Source organism: Anopheles arabiensis, chromosome 3, assembly GCF_016920715.1.
Source record: "Anopheles arabiensis isolate DONGOLA chromosome 3, AaraD3, whole genome shotgun sequence".
Lineage (NCBI taxonomy): Eukaryota > Metazoa > Arthropoda > Insecta > Diptera > Culicidae > Anopheles > Anopheles arabiensis.
In genome coordinates, this window is record NC_053518.1 from 35,273,237 (window position 1) to 35,298,968 (window position 25,732).

At 46.5% G+C, this 25,732-nt stretch overlaps 1 protein-coding gene across 3 annotated transcripts; it reads right to left on the reverse strand.

Moving 5' to 3' along the window:
- Positions 1 to 1,317: 1,317 nt before the first annotated feature.
- Positions 1,318 to 25,274, reverse strand: LOC120901345. Of its 3 annotated transcripts, XM_040309199.1 has the most exons (5): positions 24,210 to 25,267; positions 10,507 to 11,884; positions 7,207 to 9,881; positions 6,650 to 6,789; positions 1,318 to 3,334 (listed from the first exon to the last, which is right to left on the reverse strand). In XM_040309199.1, exons 1-5 carry the CDS (start codon positions 24,271 to 24,273, stop codon positions 2,762 to 2,764), a joined length of 4,830 nt encoding a protein of 1,609 aa, XP_040165133.1. In that variant the 5' UTR covers positions 24,274 to 25,267; the 3' UTR covers positions 1,318 to 2,761. The 3 variants fall into 3 exon arrangements, with proteins under 3 accessions (XP_040165133.1, XP_040165136.1, XP_040165134.1); XM_040309202.1 differs by lacking the exon at positions 6,650 to 6,789 and having other exon boundaries at positions 3,180 to 3,334; positions 24,210 to 25,273; XM_040309200.1 differs by lacking the exon at positions 1,318 to 3,334 and having other exon boundaries at positions 6,651 to 6,808; positions 24,210 to 25,274.
- Positions 25,275 to 25,732: the final 458 nt, after the last annotated feature.

Below are 25,732 nucleotides of genomic sequence, written 5' to 3' on the forward strand. Positions count from 1 at the left end.
ACTTTTTGTTTTATTATATGAACACCGTCTTCTCCCCTCACACCCCTATTTTCAATGTTTAAAATGACAAATCGTTTTGAATCGTTTTCCATTAAAAGTCGCATTTCATACCGTGTCGAGGGGGGAACCTTTTGCCAAAACAGAGCCCGTAACAGGTCCTGTTTGAGCGGCGTTACGAATAAATTACATAATAAACGATGATTCGACATGACTTGCAAAAGGCGAGGGGCAGTAATTATTTTTCACGTCCTGGCAGATTCCATCCTGGCAGGTTTTTACAGTTTTTACAGTAGAAACGGGAATGCTAAGGTTAAGCAATCGAATTTTGCGTGACCGGAAAGGATAATGTGCTGGTAGCTTGAGAGGTTCAAGATGAAGATGATGATGATGATGATGATGAGGCCTTTTGTTTAAATTAAGCGTGCTGTATTTTCCCTGTATGTGCACATGTGTGTTTGTGGAATGATTATTTACACGAAAATAGAAGCTAATCTTTGCTGATTGCTTCAAAGCGGAATTAAACATCCCCATAGAAGTCCTTTTTTAATTCCCAAAATTCCAATCGTTTCGGATGCTCTTGAAAATCCCCTCTCAAACAGCAAGACAAAAAAAAAAAATACACCAAAAATCTGGATATAATTTTCATTTTATCATTTTCATTTCCACAGTGGTTTGGTTTATTATAATTTGAAATAATACAAATTAATAAAAAAGAGAAAACAGCGCCTTAAAAGTAAAAGTATAAATACCTACGAATAATAATAATATTCCCAGTGTTGCTAAGTAGTACTAGTAGTAGTAGTGATAATCGTAATAGTCGTAGCAGCAGTAGTAGTAGTAGTAGTAGTAGTATAACATAAATTATCACAAAAAGTTGTTTCCATTTCTTGTTTTCCTTTTTCGAATTGCGAATTGCGAACTGCTGCTGGAACTGGGACGAAGGACAAGCTCCATCACTCCTTAGTTCGTCCAGTAGTAGTAGTATTATTATTGAAGAGAATAAGCAACAAAGTAAAATGTGTTTTTTTTTACAACTTTCTTTTCATGTTCTTAGTTTTGTTTTGTCAAATCAAGAGGAACACAACAATATTCAGCTTTCTCGCGGAAAAGGAAAGAAAAAACATAAACTAACTGCTTTGTTTTTCTCTTTGCAAAAATTCCTGTATGTTTTGTGGTGATGCTTCATTCTGCCCATTGTTTTTGCTGCTCTTGCACGTGTTCATCTTAATATAAAACAGTTTGTTTTTTTTGTCACATTTTTATGCATTTTTTGTTTACTTGTGTTCATACGTTGAGAGTGCATTATGAGTGTGTGTGTTTTTTTTTCATTCTTTCTTTTTGCATCTGTATCGTGGGTGTGTTTATGTTTTATATGTGTGTGTGTGTTTTTTTTTGTAATATACGCCTTGTGTTTACTCATTTTATGATTATAACACAGTGTTTGTTCGTGAATAAAGTAGCTACAACATCGGTCATAAAAGCAAAATTCGTTCATTCACTCTTCGCGCACTTGATTCGTTTGATTTGATTTGAAACACGTTCGCTCGCTCGCTGCTGTTCTACTACCTCTTCTGCTCTAATGTTCAGATTGTTTGGTTTCCTTCCTTCCTTCCTTACAGTTCCTATGTTTTTTTTTAATGATTTTTCTTTTTCTCTTGTTTGTCTATTCTCTTCATAGTTTGCTGTCGCAGCTCTATGTATACACACATACACGCACACAAACACACACCTAAAACTTAATGCTACATATAAGGGTTTTTTTCATTCTTGTCTTTGATAATATGCACGTTTTGTGTGTTCATTCAAACAAAACGCTTTCTTGCTCTTTCTCTCCCTTTCTTCTAGCCTTTTTGCATCACCAAACATGCTTTCTCTCGGCCTTTCTCTTTCATACACTATTTCTTTCTTTTTTTTGCTATCGCTCAGAGCTTACTTTGATTTTGTTCACTACGATTTCCAGTCGCATTTGCCCACTTGTTGCACATTTTCCTCCAACTTAATTGGAGCGTTTGAACTACTTTTTGCCATTTCTACGATACATTGTACATTTACATACACTTACACATTGATACACACTCACATTCACTCACATACAGTGATTATAGATTGTGGGGAGATGGGGGGATGTTGTTTTATATTTTTTGTTCGATTTTTTTTCTGTTTTTTTAGTGTTCCTTTGTTTTTTTTTTTTGTTTTACTTCTGTTTTGTGTGATTTTAACTAACACATCTCTTTTGTTTTTTTTATCCACTTAAATAACATTTTTGTTATTCATTCATTTTTAATTCAAACTTTGAGGACGTTTCAACTTCACAGTATTATATGTGTTTTAAGTGAAGTTACACAAATTTTCCTCGCTCCCTCGCTTTTTAGCTATTTACAAAACGAAGTTCTCTATGCATGGAGCAGTGAGGAAACTAAGGTGAATGGTTAAACAAAACACACGGGAAAGCATTTCTTGATATGTAACACAGCGATTTCATCTCCCTCTCATCCATCCATCCATCCATCTCCCTTCCCCACATTCGTGTCGTGTGTTTTGATTATTTTGTTCTGTTTGTTGCCTCAAATCCCCAGCAGCCGCTCATCTTGATTCACCTTTTTTTGTCAGCTTTCAGCTTTGGTAGAAAGAAATTCGATTCATGTTTGTGTGTCTGTCTGTGTGTGTGTGTTAGTGTCGTATCTCCATGTTCCGGTGTTGTGTTGTATCAAGCGTCCGCCTCACGCCGCCCGGAAGCGGCCGAAACTACCAGCGCACATTATCAACTCGCGGCAATGTTTTCCGGCATTTCCTTCAGCTTCTGGCACCAGTTCTTCAGATCGGTCACCTCCTTACCCATGCCGTACTCGCTGTAGTTGTTGTTGGAGGCAGCGGCGGCCGCAGCAGCGGCATGGGCCGCAGCAGCTGCTGCCACCGCGGCCGCACTGCCCGCCATCAGCGGCGTTGGCGAGCTGCCCCGGTCCGAGGCGCACGAGGCCCGGCTGCTGGAACCGTTCTCGTTCTCTACCTGCGCACCATGTTCGCCCAGATCCATCGTCGGTTTGGACGGTCCATCGTCGTAGCAGCCGGCAGATTTCGACCGCTCACGGTTGCCACCGTAATGATGAGAACCACCGCCACCACCACCGTTACCACCGCCGGACGATGAAAAGTCCTGCGCACCACCGTCCTGCTGCTGATGGTGATTGTGGTGATGCGATTCCGAACCGTTCGACGACTGCGAATGGTTGTCCTGGGGTGGGGTTTGAGTGCGTGACTCATCCCCGGAATTGCCACCCGAGCTGCCGAACATATCACGGATTTTGTGTGTGAGCATGTGCTGCTTCATATTTCCCTGCGGATAGTGAATCGAACGAGACAGAGAGAGAGAGAAGAAAGGCGAGGAAAACGGCTCGATTAGTTTAAGGAGTTTTTATAAAAAGACAAAAACAACTATCTCTTCAAGTGAGGTAGGAAGCAAGGGAAGAAGAAAGAGTGGGGAAAGGGAAGCAAAGAGAAAGGAGTTAGGGGGGAGTATTAACACAAGAAACAAACATAAACTAAAAAACAATACCACACAAAACATTCAAATAAAACACAAACAAATCACAGAATCGCACAGAGAGAACAATTTAAAGCACTTGGGAAAAGACTCGAATCGAATCGATCGAGAACGATCGTTTTGAGCGAGTTTAAAATAGGTCTATTCCATCAGTAAAACTATCCTATATTCCCTCCTCTTAGTACTTTTCCCACAGTTCTCCATTCCACACATTCCTCCATTTCATTCCTGTTCTATTTTGATTTTCGTCTTTTTTATCCCTTCCGTATTAAAATCACTTCCTTTCTTCCAATGCAAGAATTTGCTGCATTTGGTGGAAAAACATTTCACTAATTTATTGCCCGACTTTGTGTTAAGGTATTCGGTAGCAATGAGCAATGCTGCTTGTAGTGTGTTTTTATGTAACTTTTCCCGCTTTTTTTGTTTTTGTTTCAACAGTCATCATGCAATTGGATAGGGAATTTAAAAAAAAAAAAACCACAAAGATCCTATAAGTCAAGGAAAAGGAAACACGAGACACTGAAACAAAATAACAAGCTTCTACATAACACACAGAAGACACGAACAGTACAAGCAGTCAGTAATAAGGAAAGAAAGTGAGAAAAGAAGGAAAAAGAAGGACACACACGCACAGAAAACACACGCAAGCGGGTAAAAGCGATTATGGTAAAAGAAGTGGTGAAAATAGAATAAAAAAAGAGGCAAACCACACCGATACAAAGCTGATAAGAAGATGAAAAATGCAACCACACGGTCGCGCAATCAGCAAAAAACCCTACAATGCGCTCGACGTGCTTGTGCGTATTGCGCAAGCGAGCAGTGCGTGTCTCGATATCGATACTCTTAATATGCGGTGCGTACAGTCGATCGGGTCGATGTCGCGCAAAAATAACGTGCAAGAGAAGAGAGAGAGAGCGCGTGCGAAAGAAGTAGCACCAGTAAGATTAAGGGGTTGAAGCAACATAAAAACAATTTAAAAGATGCACTTCTTGGATGCGTAATTTTAGACCACAGCGAGAACAGCGCGTATCATTTCTTTCCCTTTTCCCGCTGCATGATCCTTTTCTTCATGATCTTTTCGCGATGAAAACTATGCAAATAAAAGCATAAGCAAGCATGTGGGATGTCGAATGTGCCTTTCGAAAGCTAGATGAAACCGGGAACGAACGGTTGTTTTTAGGAGGCAAACAATTTGCAATTAGTAGTGTACGATGTATGCGTGTGATAGATTTCTTTTATTTTAGTCCGTTAGCAAAGATATTTCCCTGTCTTCTCCCTGTCGCTCAGTCGCATACTAAATGTCAGCCCAACCAATCAAGTGCCGCATCGCTCTCGCGCACCGCGCACTTTCTTTATGAACTGTTGAAACTCATCTCAGCCTCAGCCCCAAAATTCCCCACATTTCTGTCAATTTGAAAAGCCCCCACCGAAATGTCAACCACAGGCTACCGGTATCGATCGATCGATCGGATCGTTCGCGGCAAAACGGCATTCGCTGTCCTTCCTGCTACGGCATGTGCGTGTTGTTTTCGCTTTCCAAACCCGTATGATGCCGACCGAGCCGGCGAAAAACCGAGCATGAAATCTGTTGCTGGTGCTATTTTTGTGTAAAATGCTTCAATTTTTGAAGCCCTTTCTCAGATACCGAGCGACATTTAATCGCCTATTTTAATCCTCCCAAGCCGGTGAGTCTTGCTTGTTGTTGTGCCGCAAGGCCGCTTATAAGGCAGCTTAATTGCACTGAAAGCAAAGTATTGCCTTTTGTGCCGTGCACGGGCAGATGATGACAAATAGTAAATGGTGATTCTAATAGCATTTTTTGTTCTTTTTCCTGCGTTGGTGAACAGCGTTGATGAAAAGAATTTTGGAAGAAAAATATCATTTCACCACGCGTAACAAACATATTTAATTCCCTTTAGTCGATCCTTTTTTTCCCATTCAGCATGGGTTGTCCTTCCAACCTTTCTCCCGTTCGACAAGAGAGGCACAACGGTCCTGCGAATCAACGAACCGCAAAACCGATATGTCCTTTGTTTGTCACCATTATGATCCTCACTGCGCACACTGCGTCCTCCGTCACGATCCACTGCAACACTACAAAAAAAGCGCTTTTGTGCTCGAGCGAGCGGCTCTCATAACTTGTCAACGTGGCGCAAATGTTGACATTTGTCAAGAGAGAGAGCCTTGTCATATTGGGGAAGGACAAAAACGGAGCTTAAATAAAGGGACAGCAAGCAGCGGGTGTTTCTTGGATGTGCTCCGATTACTTTTCTCCATGAAATCTGGCCCAATGATCGTTTTTTTTTTTGTGTAATTGCACGATCGCTATTTTCCTTCCGTTTCTTCGTATTGAGGAGTGGCGACAAGCAATTTGCCTGTAACGTGCTTATTTATTCCATTTTTTAGCTAAAAAGTGCCTTGTTCCGTTACGGATGTAATATGATTTGTGTCCTTTGTAGATTGCTTTCGTGTGTGTGTGTGTGTGTGTGTGTGTGTGTGTGTGCGTGCGTTTGTGTGAATTATGCTTTTTTGTTTCGTTTACAAATTCCGAGTACGTAGCCATACAAAAAATACACTCAATCAAACACATAGAGAGAGGACTGGTTTTCTTTTTTTTCTTGTTTTGTTTTTTGTTTTAAATACACACTACAAGGAGAGAGATAGAGAGAGAGGATGTGAGTAAAAAAAACAAGAAAACAAGGAATGTTGATGATGGAAAAAAATACACAAGAAAAGGGTAAATACACAACCAAACAGTGAAAGTAGTGAAAGGAAAAAGAACAAAACACCTGCGAGGAAGTTATAGAAAGGGTAGAACAAATTAGCAAAATATGCTACAAATAGAGGAAAATAGACACAAAAATAGTACGAAAAACGAGTAAACAAAGTGGTAGAGGACGTAAAGGAGGGATTTGCTAATTTGCACATTACAAAAAGAAAACAGGAAACAATACTCCACCAAACGACTAGGATCAAATAAAAAAACAGACGGGAAACAGACACCAGTGAATGGGAAAAGAAGAGAAGGAAAGTGGCTAGTTGTTTGGTTTGGTTTTGTATTTTTTTGTTTTGTTTTTTTGCGTTTTGTTTTTGGTTTCGTTCCTTTACCTTGGTAGAGAATCCTCGATCGCAGATTGAACATTTGAATGGGCGCTCCTTCGTATGGCTTCGGTAATGAATTTCGAGTGCGGAATTACAGGCGAAAGTTTTAAAGCAAATATTACAAGTTGTTGTGTTTCCACGAACGCCTACAATTAATCAAATTTTCTGTAATAAGAAATCTGAATATGTTTTCTGAAACGATATGGTTAACGGTTTTTTGGGGGAGGAGGAGGGGTGTTTTAGGAGTAGGAAGAGGAGCTGGGCGGCAAAAGGAAATGGGTGGACACTACGAGGATACTACGTAGAAACGGGGAGAGGAAGTCTGTAAGACGAGTGAACGAGCGAAGACGAAAAGATCGGTCGAAAAGATTCAAAATTTAGTTTTTTTTATTGCGATGCAGCGATAGACAATATCGGCAGCAGGCTGGCTGGCTGGCAGGCATGGCAAGAAGAAGAAGAGGTGACAGGCGTGTATGAAGAAGGGTTAACGCAAAAGGAGGAGCGCGTGGAGATGGAAAGGAGGCAGGAGGAGCTTGGGGTGAGGGTGCTTGTGCGGTACTTACCGAACAGCCCGAACGGTGGCATGCTGGACCCGGGCGGCACGATCGGCACATTCCCCAGGAATGGGGGCCGATTGATGAAGGGCGGGAACTGGGGCATACCGAGGAACGGTGGCCCGTACGGGAAGGCAACGGCGGCGGCCGCGGCAGCCGCGGCCCGCCCGGCAGCACTCGCCTGTTCCGCCCCACCAACCGTCGGCGGGGTTGAAATGGGCGAACGGCGCGATCCGTGCATGGATGGGGAGGAGTTGCTGGGCGGGCTGGAAGAGCGTAACCGTTTTGCGTCCGAGCCGGTGGACATGTTGGCGCTGGCGATGGTTGGGCTGGCCGAGGAGGAATCGCGCGAGAACGAATCATCGGCGGGTGGCAGCGATCGCATCGAGAGCCGCTGCAGGTTCATCGTGCGCAGATCCTCCACCTGGCTTTCGAGTGCCGGCGAGGTGAGTCCCGTTTTCACCTTGAGTTTCTCGTGGATGGGAACCTTCGGCAGCTTGCCGATCGGGGTGACGCCCCGATCGACGGATGATGGTCGTGCTCCGTTCTCGCTGTCATTCTCCTCGTCCGAGTGCTCGAGCGATCGTTTGTTCTGTTGCTGCTGGTGGTGATGTTGTTGCTGTTGCTGCTGTAGCTGTTGCTGCTGCTGCTGCTGCTGCTGTTGCTGAGCAAGATGTGCCTGCTGCTGATGGAACTCACTAGCTAGCCGCATCCCGAACGGGTTCAACCGTAACGCATCCGGATGGGGCGGTGGTGGATGCACTCCACCCTCGTAGTCCTTAATCTCAGCCGCTTTAATCTGATCCGGCGTCAGATCCGTCATCTCCCCCGTGTGCAACCGTATGTGCTGCTGCAGCACGAAGATGTTGGAGAACTTCTGATGACACACGGGACACTGGTGCAGCGTGCGCATCGGTGGCTTTATCCGGTGCACGCTCATGTGCGTCTTCAGATTGCCCTTCGTCGTGAACGATCGGCCACAGATCTTGCAGCGGAACGGTCGCTCGCCCGTATGCACCCGGTAGTGCATCTGGAGAGCACTGCGACAGGACAACACCTTCTTGCACACGAGACACTGGTTCGGTTCGGACGTTTTGTTCTCGATGTTGTCCACCAGCTCCTGCAGCTTTGACGTTTCCGAGGAGATCTCGATAAAGTTCTCCCACGAGCTGTCGTTGCTGTCCGGACGAGGGAGATGAGCGGCGTAGAACGAAGGGTCCAGTACGGTGTCCTGATAGAGCGAGCCGGATGAGGAGCTAGATGGGGGAGATACTGACGGCACAGTTGCCAAGTTCTCGATCGAGTTGTTCTTCAGCTTCAGTGGGAACTCTTTTTCGCTTGTGGAGCTATTGAGGGCACTCAGAGCGCCGGCTCCTAGTGCTCCTCCATTATCGTGCTCCTTCAGATGATCCGAATGATCCAACATTGGATGATCTTCCTTCGAACCATCCTTCGACTCGTCCATATCCCGATGATGATGATGCTGGATCGGTGTGCTAGTAGATCGTCCCGATCCTCCCGTCACCTTCGTGGACTTGTCGGAAAGATCCAACGACTCCTCCATCGGTTCCTGCTTGATCTTTGTCCCTTGGGCCGGTCCATCGTTCGAGAGGTCGGGTGAGTGCATGCTCCGGAGTTCGGGCGTTTGCTCCCGTGGTGGCGCTGGTGGTGGTTCGACTGGTTTCTTCATCTGTGACAGATCCACAGGATTGCGGGCGCTAGCATCATTCGCGGCTGCTGCGGCCGCCGCAGCCGCTCCAAACAATTCCTGCAGCTGCGGTGGCCGAGGGATGTAAAAGTCGGGGAAGAAGCTACGCGGTGGAAAGCCCGGTGGTGCACCACGACCGTCTACCACGCCCGGGAACCCGGCAGGCCCAGCAGGACCGGCGGGACCGGCTCCACCAGGCATGGCTGGAGGTGGCGCTGGCGACTGGCCTGGAGGTTGCTGTTGTTGCTGCTGCTGTTGCTGCTGCTGCTGCTGCTCCTTGAGCGCTTCCTGCGGGATAAGCGGTGGGAAGTACTTGTCCAGATGCTCCGGTACCGGGTTCGGGTTCATCGGGATGTGCGGGTACTTGTCCGAGTGGCGCTGGAAGTGTACCTTCAGGTTGCCCTTGGTCGTGAACCGGCTGCCACACACGTTACACTTGTAGGGCCGTTCGCCCGTGTGCGATCGGATGTGGATCTGGAGGGACGAGTCGGAGCCAAAGATTTTGCCACAGTACCGGCAGCGGTGCTTGAACAGGGCCGCATCGTTGCGCCCATTTGGGGAGGATTTGTCGTTCGCGAAGGCCAGCTCATCGAGCAGGTTGTTCGAGAGGATGCCCTGGGAGGCGGAGTTTAGCACTTCCTGGGCTTTCTTTTCGAGCATCGCGAGCGAGTTCGGTTCACCGAGCATGGAGGGCGCATGGTCGGTGATGATGTTGGCGGCGAGCGATGAAAAGCTCCCGGTTGAGCCGGGGTGCTCTTGGTGGTAGGGGAGGATTTCATCTTTCTCCGAGCGGCCGGCGGAGGCTGCACTGGTCGATGCGAGCGATTGTGTGGTGGAGGCAGATGAGCTGGAGGTTCCGAGGGAGCTCGGGACTGTACTCGATTGTCCGTGGGTGGACTGTTCGCTGGAGGAGTGCCGCTTGTCGGACGCACCGAGCCCGAACATACTTCCGGCGGAGTCGGATGGTTTCGGTTTTCTGAGTGAGAGGAAGAGGGAGAAATAACACTAAATGCAATCGACTGTCGGGAATAGAAATTAGTGGCTCTTTGAGTAAGAGCGATCGAGTGAGTTGAAGCTTGCAAGTGAATTTAAGGACTCAATTCTTCACGAAGAGTTTTTATCAGTCTTAGAACTCTTTCACTCTTTCTGCTCTATTATGATTCACAATGCACTCACTCCTAGTGCTTCTAAGATTCAGTTACATTGATTTGAATCTCAAATGCGCTACATTAAACGATTCGATAGCCAAAACATAGAAATAAATCACTCTAAGAATCTTTTGTCACAGCTTTAAACATTGAGTCACTGCTAGGTTCGTAGACTAAGTGTGTTAAATCACATAAAAATGAGCTCCTAGATGGAGTTTGGGTGAAAATAAGCATAAGAGATTGAGTCGCTATTGGGAATGGAAAGTGTGTGAAATACTCAAAATAAATTGAATCGATAATTGAATCAGTATATGAATTGACTCACTACGCAGAGAAGTCACTTAAAATGAATTTAAAAAAACTAAATCACTCAAAGTGAATTGAACTTTAAACTCTTCTACTCAGATTAATTTCACTAAAAAAAGAGCGATGATTCATTCAAGAGCCACTTACCTTAGTTCCTCTTCCGGTACGGGATGGATCGAAGGCCGCAGCAGCTCGCTGACGTGCGGTGGGACGTGCGATTTGTTCGCCGCGGCCGCAGCCGCCGCCATCATGTTCGCCATCTGGTAGCTCTTGCTGAACGCATCCTCAATGCCTTCCTCCTCCACCTCCTCCTCCTCGTCCCCATCCCCAGCCACCGAGCTGTGGGACGATTTCCGCAGATCCTGCGGCTCATTCTTAACACCCTGGGACTGCTGATGATGGTGCTGGTGGTGTCGACTGCTACCGTTACTGTTGCCACTGCCACCACCACTTCCTCCCGTGTGATGCTGCTGCTGCTTGTTGTGATTGTGCTGGCTGTGATTGTTGTTGTTGTTGTTGAGGAAACCGATCGTTGCACTGTCCACCCCGGCCACCGATCCGGCCAGCCCCGCACCGAGCCCGGCCAACCCGGCGAGCGGACCACCGCTCGCCCCGAGCTCGTCCTTCTCCGCCTGCTTCTTCACCAGCTGCGACTGCAGATGCTGGATGAGCTGAAACTGCAGAAACTGTTGCTGCTGCAGCGTAAACAGCGCCGACTGCAGGATGGCCAGATTCTTCACCACCGTATCGTTGTCCATGTTGTTCGCCAGCGCGTTCGCCGTGAACTGAGCGATCGCGTTCTGGAACGCCTGTATCGACATGCCCGGCGCCGGCCCGTGCGGCGGTGCCGGTGGGAAGCCGAACGCGGCGGCCGGATTAAAGTCACCCGCCGACAGCGGTCCACCGAGGGCGGCAGGGTTGGCGGAGTTTTTGGCGGCTGCTGCGGCGGCTGCTGCTGCCGCTGCCAGGGCGGCCGCTGCCGCCGGTCCACCGAGGGCGGCTGCTGCGGCGGCCGCTGCAATGCTCGCCGGCTCGTCGCGATGATGATCGCCGCCGGCCAGCATCGAACCGAGCCCTTCGTTCACGCTCACGCGCCCCACCAGCGAGATGGGCGAACGGGGGCTGCTTCGACCGGTGGCACAATCACCGGCCGTCGGCTTCTCCTCCCCTCCAGCCGACTCCTCGCGGTCGCTGCTGGCACGATCGTTCACAGGCGCGGCTGCACTGGCCGCTAGCGTCGCATTGGAGCTGCGCCGCCCGTCGGCCATCTCGTCGTCGTCCTCATTGTGTTCGTCCTCGCTTAAATTGTCCGCCTCGTTGAGGGCATCGGATCGATCCTGCGGCTGATGGCGTCCGGTCGCCGTCGTCGCCGCCGATTGATAGTGCGGATGATGCAGATGATGGTCGCCGAGCCGGGCCGCCGCGGCCGCCTTTTCGGCAAATTCCTCCGACATCTTCGCTAACAATTGCACCGACGGTTTCGCGATTGTGTGCTCGTTATCTGTACAACCATTCTCCTTCATATCTGTGCAGGGGAAAAAGAGGGAGAGAGAGAGAAAGAGAGTTCCGAGATGAGAAAATCACTGCATAAAGCAAAACCCAGAGTTAATATCAAAAGGGAAGGTGCAGGTGAGGTAAAATTATGGCAACACGTTTTCGCTCCGTTGGCCGTTGCTGGGCCGAAATCAAAATTTAAATAAAGCCCTTTTCCGGACGTGCCGCAGCAAGTGGGGAAGGGAAGTCCCCTTTTTCTTCGACATCTCACATGCCGACGTACGTTCGCTTCGCTTTCAATAATCTGTCCTGTTCGTTTGCAAATTATGCTCTGCGCACCCCGATCGGTACCGCGATCACATCTTCGCCCTCCTCCAGAGGAAAAGGGAAAAAACTTGTTTTATCCCTCACTCGCTCGTATTTTGCATTCCACCAGTCTTTGCGTTCATGTTGGAAGGCTGGGGGGAAGGCTTGAGAGGTGTGGGTAGGTTGGTGTGTGTGTGTGTGATAAAAATTGCCCCTTTTTGCACATTACACCTTTGGCATGTTTATGCGCCCGATATGGATGATCAGCAGAAGATGGGGGCACCACACCACACTGCAAAAATGGGGATGCATCCCGCACCGATGGCCGGTGGGCCATCATGTTTGATAAGAAAGGCGAATTAATAAAGGAGAAAAAACACAAGCAACAAACACAGAACGATCGAAGGCGCAAACGTTACAGCGCAAGTACATTGATCGATGGACCGCGGGTAATAAACAACGATCAACGCCGCGAGCGAGCGCGAGCTGATCGCTTTAACCTCAAAAATTTAATCCATATAAAGTGCACACCGAAGGTACATTTAAACCACCACCCCTCCCGGGGGGGGCACCCTTTCATACCAACCCCGTCCCTCCCCCAGGGCGAAATGAAAAGCGTCAATAAATTGAGTGCAGAGGGAGCGTTTTAATGAGATCGCATTCCCCTTTTTCGAATCGGGCGTGTGTGTGTGTGTGTGTGTGTGTGTGTGAGCAACAAGACAACACACACAGGCACACGCGTATCAACACGTACTATCTCTTTCCTTCCATTCTGTTGCAGGACTTGGAGCCGGGTGTCGATTGAAGGATGGATGGTGATTCTGTTTTCGATGAAGGCTACCCCACCACATCATCGAGCGAAGGAACTTCAAGGAACAGGCGGGAATCGAACAGGGCAGAACTCCATATTTTAATAACGATGCATAAACCCGCGTCCCAACCCCAAACCGGGTGGAAGGGGGGAGGGGGGAGGGTGAAGGCTTTCAGAAGAGGAAAGAGGACAGACGAGCACGAGAAAAGGGCAAAATGGCCCTTCGCCATCGTCAACGTCACCCTTTCGCTCGATAAACGCGAGTAAAAACGTCCTCGCTCGACCGACCGACCGATCGATCGACATTTGTAGATCCCAGCTCCCCCCTTACTCCTCTTTGGTCGGTCCCAAAGGGCCCTCTGTCTGTCACGCACACACACACACACGTACGCATTGGGGCCCATTCCACGACCTCGCACGGCTCTCGATCATGTACGCGCACTCCCGGTCCGGGAAGGGCAAACACATTACATTTACCGATCAAAATCCTCATCCTGATCCTCATTCTCGATCTCCCGCCTTCCCTCCCCTCCCCCTTTCCATGCCACCCTCTCCGATGCGTTCGAAAAGATGACGCCCGATCGAACCCATGTGCGGCCGATGACGTTTGTGTTTGCTCGCGACGATCATCCTCCTCGTCGCGCGGACTGGACGCAAGCGAGAGCGCGCGCGCTCGCACACGATTTCTCGCACCATTTAGGTTTCGTTTATTAGGCATAAAAGGCAGAAGGCGAGAATTAAACACTCACACGGCAACGGCACATCACATCCCTTTAGGAGTGCACGGCTCCGGCCGATCGAATGCGCCTTTTGCGAATCTCAGATCGAACACAAAAAAAAAACCCAACAGGCAGAGCGACAACAGGGACAACGCGTCGCGGACTTATCGCAAACGCCCAACGAAAATCAAACAAATAAATAAAGGCAACAAAAAGGCAGGCAAACCGGCGACAGGCGGCCCACCCTCCCCAGTGCTGGGTTATGTCCCATAACGCTGGAACTTAAAGGCGCTCGCGCTTCGAGATCGTACGGGAGACAGAAAGAAAAAAAGCCCCACACTGTGGCATGTTTTGTCCGATTGGTTGTCTGTCGGCGCGGGGCAGTAAATTTATATATGTAATATTTATTATAAATTTTAGCTCCGCTTTTGGGATTTATGTTTTGCAATCGTGTGGAGTAAGCAAACGATCCCCAGGTGGCCCGGAGACGGAAACGGTTTTGGAACTGGAGCACTGGATGGGGAAACCAATACACTTTACCCCATCGACTGTCACACTGTCCGGTTGATCAGTTTTCTATTCTTCCTTTTCTCTTGTTTTGATTGGTCTTTTTCCCCCGGTATGATTCAATGCCGTTATTTATTGGCGGATTGGCGGATTCCCTCCCCGGGCGCATCACGATCACGACACGGGCCAATGTCGTCCGCGCCATGTTTCGGTGGCCCTCCCAGATGGCTCGGACTCATTATCCCACACTGCGCTGGGCTGGTTGGGCCAGGCTGAGCGGTATCCTTGATGTTTTTTTGATGATCGGTTGGGGTTGGGAAGGAGGAAAGGGACTGATTGGACAGGCGAATTCGGGTGATTTAAGTTTTTGAAAGGTCCGAGGCCGAGGGTTTTGATTGAACACATGCAAAAGGAATGCAAAGAAGGATTGGTTTGGTGGCTAGCGGTGGCATTGGGCAAGAAATAAATAAGCGGATCTGGTTGGATTTTCTTTCATATGCTTTATCAATTTTTGAAAGAAAGTTATGGTGCTGAAGTCGTAGTTACTTTGAGGACCTTTGGTTTGGGAAATTCAATGTGGTTTAAAATTACAAAAATCTAAAACTGGGAGGAAAAAATTTCGATCGAAAAGATCAAATTTAGGTTAAAAAACAGGCAATTTAAGGAAGCATTGCGCAACAATATCTTGAAAAGAGGTTTCAATGATTGAAAAGAAAGAGAAACTCAGACAACACTTTAATGATTTCAGAGTAGACCTCACACAAAAATTTATAATATAAATGTACAATAACATACTAGAGTTGTTAATTGTTAGGGTATTTTAATCAAATAAAATGATGATTGCCTACATTTAGTTGAGTTACCATGAATCTAAGCTTTAATAATAACATTTATGTGTGATTTCAGAGGTACTTTTGAGTCTTTGTCAACGAATAAAAGAGAGTCATGTTACACAAATTTTGAAGCAAGAATAAATGCATAAATAACCCTACAACTTTTCGTAGTTTGTTGACATCCTAACTAGCCGCAATCACAAATAATTCCAAATTCCTAAAGAAACAGACAGTTAAATATGCTTGTTTACCCTTACAAAATGATTTAAATTTACAACAAAACGTTTGCTAATGTTTGCCAACCTGCTTCAACACAATTCTTACTGCTCCAACACATTCCATCAACGCTCGACACGAAGCGAACTACAAAAGCCGCAGCACAAGAAGCACAACACAACTACCACCCTTCAATCACCCGGGGACTGCGCAAAGGCCGGTGACGGTGCCATCTTCGGTCGCGACCGCGCGGCACTTCCAATGCACCGTGGTCACCACACAGCCACACAAGCCCATCATCAGGAGTGTTAATTTATTTGCCTCTATCTCTACATACTCGGGGTGGTTTTGAAAGATACAAACACACACACACAGCAAAGCACTGGGCAACTGGACACGAGATAAGCAAAGCACCCACCTATATGCACCTATATGTAGGATCCAAACCACTGCTCCGTACTGCCAGCAAGTCCTGGATGTAAAATAAGATCCCGAAGGTTCCCATTTCATCCACATTTCATAACAACAAAAAAGAACACTGTTTGACAATCGAACGATAAAAAACCAGCGTCCAAGAAGGAAGGAAGGAAGGACAACAAGGGGATACGATGCTTAACGTTGGCCAGAAAGGAAAAGTGTAAGTCTGAAATTGAATGCAATAACTTCAATCGGTCGCTCGGTCGGTCGTTGTGCCGGGTGTGGTCGTTCGGTGTCGGTGTACTCCAATCGATATGTACACACACACACAGACACAACAAAACTGACCACCGGGTTCCGGGACTCTTCCGAAGCGACCCCATCTCTCTCTCAAGCAGCATCCCTCCCCCCGGCTTCAACCACCACCCAAAAACCCACTCCCCGCAAAGTAAAAGGGCGATCTGAAATCCCTTTTCAGCGCAGGAAAGTGCTTCGAAGGATGATGGCAGCAGCCATCAGGGCATCGTGTGTGCAGCAGGGCGTGTTGTAAATTGATTTTCCTTTCCTTTCGTTCGCTTATGTGCAGCAATCATACCCTTTCCTCCCTGTTTGACTCCATCTCATCCATGTTCAGTTTGTTCAGTGCACAGTCCAATTCTTCTGATGTGGTCAATTCCATTGCCCCCTGCTTGCGTGTGTGTGTACGTGTTATTGGATGCGTTTTATTTTATTGCCTACAACGTATGCTCACCGAAAACCTTTTGCAAGAGGTTATGTTTGAGCAAGCACTTCGTTCTCCCTGTGTGTGTATATCTTTTAGAAAACACATCTTTCGGCTCGTCTTCGTGCGTGTTTCTGCCCTCGCCCTCCCTTTTATCAATTGCAATGTCTCATCATCCGCCCTATCCCACTCCAACATATCATCAATCGAGACGGTCAGCAAGAAGCGGTCATTTCCATTATCAATTGAATGTATGCACTTCATCCCTTGCAGCCCTTGCCATTGCTGATAGGTTGGAAGCGAGTGCGGGCTTTTGAAATTAATAAGTCAGCAGACTAAATAAAGGCTCCAAGAAGACGTCCACCAAGCTTGAAGTATGTCAACCTTTATACGTGAAAGCTACATTATCATTTTTATCATTTTTGTGTTCAATTTGAAGTCCAACCAAAAAACACGGCACCAATTTGAATTAATTTCGCCAGCTGACCCGAAACTCCAGCTGTTTAAATAATCGCCCGCAGGGCGAGTTGAGCTTCAAGCGGGCGAAAAATTAGGCAGCCATGGTAACGACTAACGCTTTAATGTGTGTTCACCACTTTCGCAGCTACGTAATAGGTTAAACCTTCCTCCCAAAACCGATTATGTTAAAACAGCAGTAGCAGCAGAAGACTTCAAACCCGGACAGGTTAACAAATACAACCTCAGCTATAAGGGGGACATCAACACGCATATTATGCACTTTATGCTAATGTCAATGCGTTTGGTGAAACTGTCGCTCGTACTGGTACTTCGTCCAACCCCGAGAAGGCGTCAAAAAGGCGAAAAATCACCACGTCACGGACTAATTATAATTCGTCTGGCAAATTAAATTAATAAATCAACCACCCATTTTGCTTCACTCACTGCGCACCACCCAACCTGACCCCAAAATGACCCCTTTTGGTAAGGCTTTTGGGGGTAGCCTTTCCAGCGTTATTTATTACCATTTTACCATACGGTTATTGGGACGAATTAACGCGCGTTTTTCGGTCGCAATTTTGCTACAACAAACACACATTCACACAACAACGCGCTGCTCTCATTTAAATCGCACATTTTGCATTCCGAACGCATTCGAACGCAAATACACCCAACGCCAACAGGCACAACACATTAACAAAATGCAGCACACTGCCAACAACACAAAACCATCATGGCCTCCTGTATGGGAATTTGATCGAGAGACAGTGATAGAGAAAGAGAGGGAGAGACGTTCGCTTCACCTCCCCGAAATGTGAGGAAAACGAGTTATTAATTTGAGAACCGATCGAAACCGAAACAAAATGGTGGTTAACTGTGGTGATGGAATCGACAACCGGCCGCCGATTATCAAAAAACGCAGACAAAGCGCAGACGAACACACACACACACAAGATCAAATCACGCACAAACATGACAAGCGGTCGATGGATCGATCGATCGAAACTCGCGGAAAAATCAACCCGCGTGTTGCGCGGTCTCTCCCGCTGCTGCGGCCCTCCCTAAGTATGCGTGCGCCTTCGCTTGTGTCTTATGATGAGCCCACGGGGTCGCATATTTCCTGCCGATCAATCAATAGTTAGTGGAGTTTGTGAGTGTGTGTATTTCGTGTGTTGAGATATAGGCACACAAACTCGTTGGCTGTTAGTTGTTTGAATGGAATTTTGTAGCTCTTCCATTGCGTGTCCATTTTAAAATTCGGACTCAACTCAAGTCTCGTTTTTAGGACGATTCTTTTGACTGTTTCATTCCCGTTTGTATGCGTGACTGGATGGAGCTTCTTTAGTGTTTTGCCCGGATGACCACGCATCTGAACACAGCTTCCGTTTGTTAGCCGGTCAGCCAAGAGGCCCACGCGGTATAACCCACGGAGCGCGTCCCAACATGTGATCCCGTGCGATCGTATACCTCACTTTGTTTGTTTTCTTTCCACACCACGCACACATCCCTTATCGGTGTGGAACAAAACGAGTTCAGCGATGGCAAAGAGAGGAAGAGAGAGAGAGAGAGAGAGAGAGCGAGAAAGAGAGAGCAAAAAGACTTCAGGGACCAGAAGACGAACGACGAAATCACTGACCACAATTACCAGTTTGAGATGTTGCTGATCTTCTTCGAACCTTTTCCTCTCCTATCCCCTGTTCCAACATAAAACCCATCAATTCAAAAGGGGAGTTTGTGGGGAGGTGGTGGGTGGTGCGATCTGTCCGATTTATCCATATCCGATCCGGCACACCAGCGCAGCGGCAGCAAGCTTAATGCCCATTTTCATAGACACACCGCGATTAGAGAGAGAGCGAGACATCAGGTCAGGGGAGCAGGGTGGTTGTTGGTCAACAGAGAAAAGCTGACGTTTTGGCATGTTTTTCTTCCGGCAGCTGGGACACACTGGGAGAAAATAGCTCGAGCTCGTGGATTAAGACCACAGCAGAACACGGTTGGAGAAAAAGGGAATTGGTTTGTCGTGTGCGCGGAATTGCGAATAGCGTCTTTTCCTTACTGACGTTTGGCCCCAAAAAAGGGGTAATTTATACGCTCATCGAAAAAGAGAGAAGAGGCAGAGGGAGCGGGTTCATCGATAGGAAAGAAACCTGTTTACACTGCCCCACAAGCCGTCTCCATCATTCCAATTAGTCTCCCGGCTAAGCCAAAGCCATGTAAAGCGAACGGAAGACAGTTCTTGTGCCGACGGGATGTGCAAAACTTTATTGCCGGGTAAGCATCAGCCCCCGCTCGTTGACTGATCGTTTGCGCCATGTTTGTGCTGGATCAACATCACGATCGACAAATATTGCTTGAACGAACGCACCGAAAGGCACCGAGTGGTACACCGATAAAACCTCATTCATAATCGTCCGCAACTGATATACAAAGAACACACCGGGCAACCTATTCGACCACAACAACAAGACACTGCTGATGGTGCTGGTAATAACCGGACAAGCCGATTCGTGACATCGTACATCGGTGCCGGTACAAGCTTAACCCGGGGGGATAACCATAACAATAAAAGCGGTTCTTATCTTCCTCTGCCCGCCCATTTTACGGTGCTGGATTACAATTGTATTGCTCCCGTTTCATGGTTTGGGTCGAGTTTTTGTTTTGTTTTTGGTTTTGCTCCGTTAAAGTCACTCAGAAGAAGCAAAGAAAATGCTCATCGTAATCAAAGGTGGTAGTGGTTTGCAGTTTTTAACGGTTTCTTTGGTGCCATTTTTGTGATATTGTAACCATTCTTGGATTTTCTGTACAAAAAGGACCTCCCACTCGTGGGAAAAGGGCCCCAAGTTGGCTCATTTACGAGAGCAAAGGATTGTCCTTAAACGCTTTTCCTTCTTTTTTTCGTATATGAAATGTGTCCCCGAATCTCCCACATTGGGGCAGCCGGTTTGCATTTGCATCCGAGCGGGTTGTATCTTAATTTTTAATCACTCCAATAGTGAAAACGGATAGGTCACATAGGACCAAGCGACGCAACTCACTTTTCGAGCGGTGAGTAAGACTGGGGAAAAAAGCAATCAAATTCCATGGCTCTTTCTAACCTTCTTTTTTTTTTTTTGTAAAAAGGAAACAGGAATGAAACGGAACGATCTCGCTTGTTTTCTTCGTCCATTATCTTCAACTTAATGACGGTCATTTTTGGGGTTTTTCCAAAGGGTTTCCGGGCCGTGAAAAGGATACCTATCCCGATGGGTCTGGCACTAGCAGAAGAGGGGTGGAAGGGAGCGCTTCATTAAAGTTTATCTAGGGGCGAAAAATTACATTCCACAGACACAGCCCTTCGGCTAATGACGATATCAAAATGTGCCTGTGTGTCCTTTCGGGCAAGTTTAAAGTTCGGGGCCGTTTTACGACACTTTTGGTTAATCGTTTTCCAAATGCAAACGCTGCCTCTTCCTCTTGCCTTGGGGTTCGTTGTTCTTCCTGTTCACGTTCACGTGGCGTCTTCTGACTTATAAACGACCTTGGCCGGCGATGAGCGATGGCGCATTGCTTGCGTTCGCGTGAAATCCTTTCAATAACTGTGCTGTCCTGTTACAATGTGTGTGTTTTGTGTAAAATACAGAGTTGCAGTTGCAATAAAGAAAAAACTGCGCAGCTTCTCGCGCTGCACACGCAAATGCAATGCATCATGCAAACACCGAGTCATCCACAAGCATCTTTGGCAGTGTACCAAATCTAGTGCTCCTTTCCTGCTGCTACTGCTGCTCTTGTGCTGCGCCAAAACTAGAGCAACCGATCTAGAGTGCCTTGCGAATGTGATCCCTTTCAATTTATGAGATTATGGTTGTGTGCGTGTGTTGTAATGCATTTGCCTGTGTGAGGGCTTCTCGAATCGACCTACGTAAACGAACCAACAGCACAAATGTTGCGATAATCCATCGATCGGATTGGTGTGACAGAGTGTCTGCGTGTGTGTGTGTGTGCATATCTTTTTCGATTAAAACCCTTCGCCGTAGTCGCTGTCGCCATCGGGTCGGGCGGCACCCTTCGCCGAAAACGGAAAATCACAGCCCCTCATGTGTGGCCAACGAGGCGGGCGACGTAATAATAACGAACAACTACACCAACAGCTACAAAAAAACGCATCCCTCCCTTTTTGACAATCGGCTCACCACCACCACCACCACCTATCCCCTACGTTGCACGAACAATTCAAACCGACAGTCAAGCAATCAAGCAATCATAACGCGCTCGTAACTCCGCCCAAAATCGCCCCAGGTTCCGCGACTGGTTTCCCATTCTTCTTCTTGCAACCCCCTTCCCATTCCTGCTGCGTGCTCCACACACCCTTGTCGTTTCGATGGCGCACGAAAAAAAAACATCCATCCATAATAATGATGATGATCGACGGCGGCGATCGGCGAGGCCGCAAAATGCAATCATTCTCCTCTCCCCGGCGGTTTGGCGGGTTTGGTTGTAAGACGACATTTATCATATCATTTGCCTACTCATTGCGCTTATTCTCTGAAACGAACAGCGGGGCCCGCCTTTTGGAAGCGCATTGTTTGTGCATGATTGCAAGCGATACTGTTTACTGGCCGTTGTCTGTCTGTGTGTTAAATGCATATTAAATTGGTGCTCTATTTAGAGTTTGTGTGTAACAGAATTGCAAAGCAAAAAGAATGGGGGACAGACAAAGCGCAAGGTTGAAACAGAGGGGGTTTGATTAATCATAAGGTAAAATTGGAGCATTACTAAGCGCTTGAAATTATTATATTATATGGCTCCAATGAAGAATAGGATTAAAGAGTAGTTCACACAACAAAGCAGAAAGATTGTACAATTCAAACAAGTTGATTAAAATACAATTAATCGATCAATGCGTGACGAGAACTTCAGAAAACATCAAAAATCATTTTAAAATACAAAAATACCAACAAAACAAAACAAACTTTTCGATGAAAGTTGCTGGTGTTATCTACTAAATTACTAATTCAATAAGAATCTTTGAAACAGTTTGTATATTTCCTTACTTACATGCTTTAGATTATAATCAAAAAGACAACTCATTTTGCAATTGATCCCTTGCGAGTTAAATCATACCAAATTAATTCAAACATTGTCTAGTTTACAAAAATGTGGTCCATGAACAGACAAAAACTATCAAGTTTGGAATACAGTGAAATCTCTCTAAGCTGAATCTTCAGAAGTCCGTCAGCTTGGCAAGACATTCATGTTGAGGAAAACGAATGAAGGTGTTGCTATGAAGTATCCAAGAAACTGCGGGAAAAACATGGTATCCTTTGATCAATATTTTTGTTAACCGTCAATTAACTTGAAGAGACTACATCTTGGGGAGATTTCACTGTACTTCGTGGTGTACTGGAACCATACCCATACCTTCTTGACTGATAACGACTGATAGTAAGGAAAGTAAATCTGAAATGCTAAAAATCTTTACAGGTTGCTTGAAAACTCAAATAATGATTGATTGAAAGGTAGTGTACATACTCAATCGTAGGAAAAGTAGATAAAATGGTTTGCTACCTCATATCAGAAAAAAGGTCTAATATTTTGGGCAATATATTGAAAAAGTTGTTTAAATTCTCTAAAACAACATCAGAAATACTTATTCCTTTAGTTAAGTAAAAGGGATAGCGATAAATGAAGCCAAGGACCCTCAATAGTCCTACATACAGCGGTACCAGCTGCTACATGATACTCATATCTTATTTCCATCACTATGACTGTGTGGTTAAGCACTTCTGTATGCAATAAATCAAGTGAGTCTATTATTGAAAGAATGAGCAATATAACGCTATTCAAAGTCTTACTTGTGTTACAATACATAGCATTAATACATATAAAATGACAGGACATTCATGGAAGAAAATCACTCCGGTACTTTGATGAATGGGAATGAAATAAAAAAAGGTTTCAGTGGGCATTTCGACAGTAAAACATTTAATTTCAGTATGCGTTGTGCACATTTGTTCGCCATGAATGCATCAAATGTCCGCCATCACTTTACTTTATCTTACCGCAAAAAAATAAACGCTGCATCCTTGTTTATAATAGCAGTAATTGATTAAAACAACATTGATGCGTATCTTTCCTCATATACATTTTACACACACGCGCGCGTTTTAAACCTCCAACTGGGGCAGCTACTGTATCGCAAGCACACACGTACACACCTATCAATTAAACTCCCTTTATCTAAATCCATCCATTTATCTAGTGGCATCGGGGGCTAATATATATCTGGTGTCGGGGATTTTAATCGCGGTTTTGGGTTTGATGTTTAGCATTGCATCGGGTTGTGTGGTGGGTGCATCTGTGGGTGCATCTGTGTACGCAAATAAACGCGTTCAAACACATCCGCCAGATGTCGTCCGCGCGTACGCGGCCTTTGACATAAAATCAGTTTATTAATTACATTATTAGCACCACGCTGTGGCGGTTTTGCAGCTTCCACATCGATTCGATTAATAAATCGTAAACATTGGCCCAACTCGCTCGCTCGCTTGGCGGCCAAGCCATGGCCAAGCGTACATTGGGGAAAGCTTTGGATCAGCGTTGGAAAATAAAGCAATCTTCTACCCGCGGGCCAGTTTGAAATGCAAAATAAAATAAATCGATTAGATAGAAACCAGCCCCCAAGCCCGGGTGAGTGCGTGAGTTTTGCCGGTTTTTGCCAACCCAAAAAAAAACCTCACCGGGGAACGCTTCCAAAACAAGCACAGACCCATACAAACACACACACACGTATACACGCTAATAGGCGCGATCGATTTTCTCATTTTCACTGTACAGAAAGCAGAGAGTGAGCGAAAAAAACGGCCCTTTTGCGTAAACCATTCGCGGATGTGGTTCGCGGCAGATAAAAAAAAACTGCACGCAACAAAGATCACGCGAGAGCGCAAGAGACGACATTAAATTGGGGGAAAATCCCGCACGAACTAGGGAAAATTTATTTATTTTCCCAACCACCACCAGCAGCTGCCCTGCCGGTCAGCTCGGTTTCCTCATCCCCCTTCATACCAACCCCCACCGATCGGTTGGTCAGCCGATCGTTGTTTATTCCGCGGGGTTTTTTTGGAGTTTCAAGGGGAAGAGCGTACGATCTGTTTGTGGCGCAGCGGGTAAATGTTATGTTAGAAATATAATTGATTGCTTCTTTTGCACACCCTCCCCCCCACCCCTCGCTAGCGTTGTTGTTAATCCGAGCTCTCTAACCATCCCGCGAGCAAACTAAAACAGCAATAAACACCTCGAGTTTTGCCACAGCGAAGAACTGCCCTTTTGGGACAGTTTTGCCGTCGGGAAGTTGGTTTTATAGGACGTGCAGGACAGGTAAGTGTATTCACCTTCATCTGCGCTGGACTCATCTTTCACATTTGACGGATATCCAACCGGATCGACCTGAATCATTGCTTTTGATGCTGCTGCTGCTGCCGTTGCCGTTGGCGTTGCTGCTGCGTTCCTTTTTCCCGGTCGATTTCTTCTACTCACTGGCACACCAACTGGCACTGCCACCTGCCATCAAAACCATATGTGTATGTGTGTGTGTGTGTGTGGGTACAATCGGATGCACTTTTGTTGCACTTTGCACTGTATATTCTCTTTTGAAAATAAAATCAAAATTTCTTTCTTGCTTTCTTTGTTCACTGGTTTGGTTTGAACGCACACGCTTTTCCACACCACGGCAGCTTGTAAGGTTCCGGAAGGTTTAAAACAGAAACTGAAATTCCATCACTGCTGCTTCGGCTTCCGTTTTCCTTTCTTTTTTTTTTTTTGTTTTGTTTGCACTAAATCATTGTGTTTTAATTGATTTTTGTTAAATTCGCATTTGCTGACACTAGCGCAATTCCTTCACTGAAGCTTCACTATTTACTATGTTTTGCTGGTGATATTTGGAGGCGATCACAACAGCCGGTTTTGCATGAAAACACAAGCACTTGTTTGATAATTACTGATGCTGTTGTCACATAGTGCGTGTGGGGGTGTTTTTTGGATGCGGTGTTGATGTGTGATGAGGAAACCAAAACACAACAATAATTGTTCACTTAACCGCTGCACTGATTTTACTGGGGGGTGGGTTTGTAATCCTCTGCTTTTCTTGATAAAAGAATGCACAACAACAAAAAACACACACACCTCAAGGCAATCAATTTTCACGCAAAGAAGCGCAACAATTTTCGAACGGAACACGCGCGACGACGCAACGACAGCGCGGTACCAAAAATGCACTCACGCACGGGCACGCAAAACGACCGACAGCACGCGCAACCGACAGACACGGCCACACGACGACCGCGACGAGAAAACAACGAAAAACGATGTGGGAATCGCGCGTGAGAGGGCCGCCTGCGTGCTGTTTCGCGGATTTTTCATTACTAAACCACTCGCAGGCAAAGGCTGAGAGCGCAGCGCTGCTGCTGCCACAGACAACACGCAGCAGCAGTAGTAGGGGTGCGCTCGTTCGTGCCGGCAGGGGGAAGGCGAGATAGGTTGTGAGAGTGTGTGTGTGGTTGTGTGTGTCTCGTACCCATCGTACTACACAGGGAGCATGAACGGCACAGCCTTCTGTTCGGTCGGGGCTGTTTGCGCTCGCGTGCGACAGAGATGCTCTGCACAGCATCGCTGTTTGAATAGAGACACACACACGCACACAATCGCACACCAGCAAGGTAGACGTATGCGTGCGTATTAGATGTTGTATGCTGGTTATTACCCCCTCTCTTACGATTATGAAGCAGCAGCAGCATAATAATCGAGCTTTGCAGGGGTTTTCGTCGATCGAGCTCATCCCCTCCACTCATTTTTCAGTTTTGTCGATGAAATTAAACACAGCAAGCAACGAATGCAATCGATGAATACATACACACAG

Bases quoted from the DNA above. Each gene is read 5' to 3' on its own strand.
- LOC120901345 (XM_040309199.1), bottom strand. From the start codon at position 24,273: ATGATTCAGGTCGATCCGGTTGGATATCCGTCAAATGTGAAAGATGAG. The intron at 6,790-7,206 runs GTAAGTACCGCA...GATTAATTGTAG, and splicing joins GCCACCGTTCGGGCTGTTCG to GCGTTCGTGGAAACACAACA. The intron at 3,335-6,649 runs GTAAAGGAACGA...CACTATCCGCAG, and splicing joins ATCGAGGATTCTCTACCAAG to GGAAATATGAAGCAGCACAT.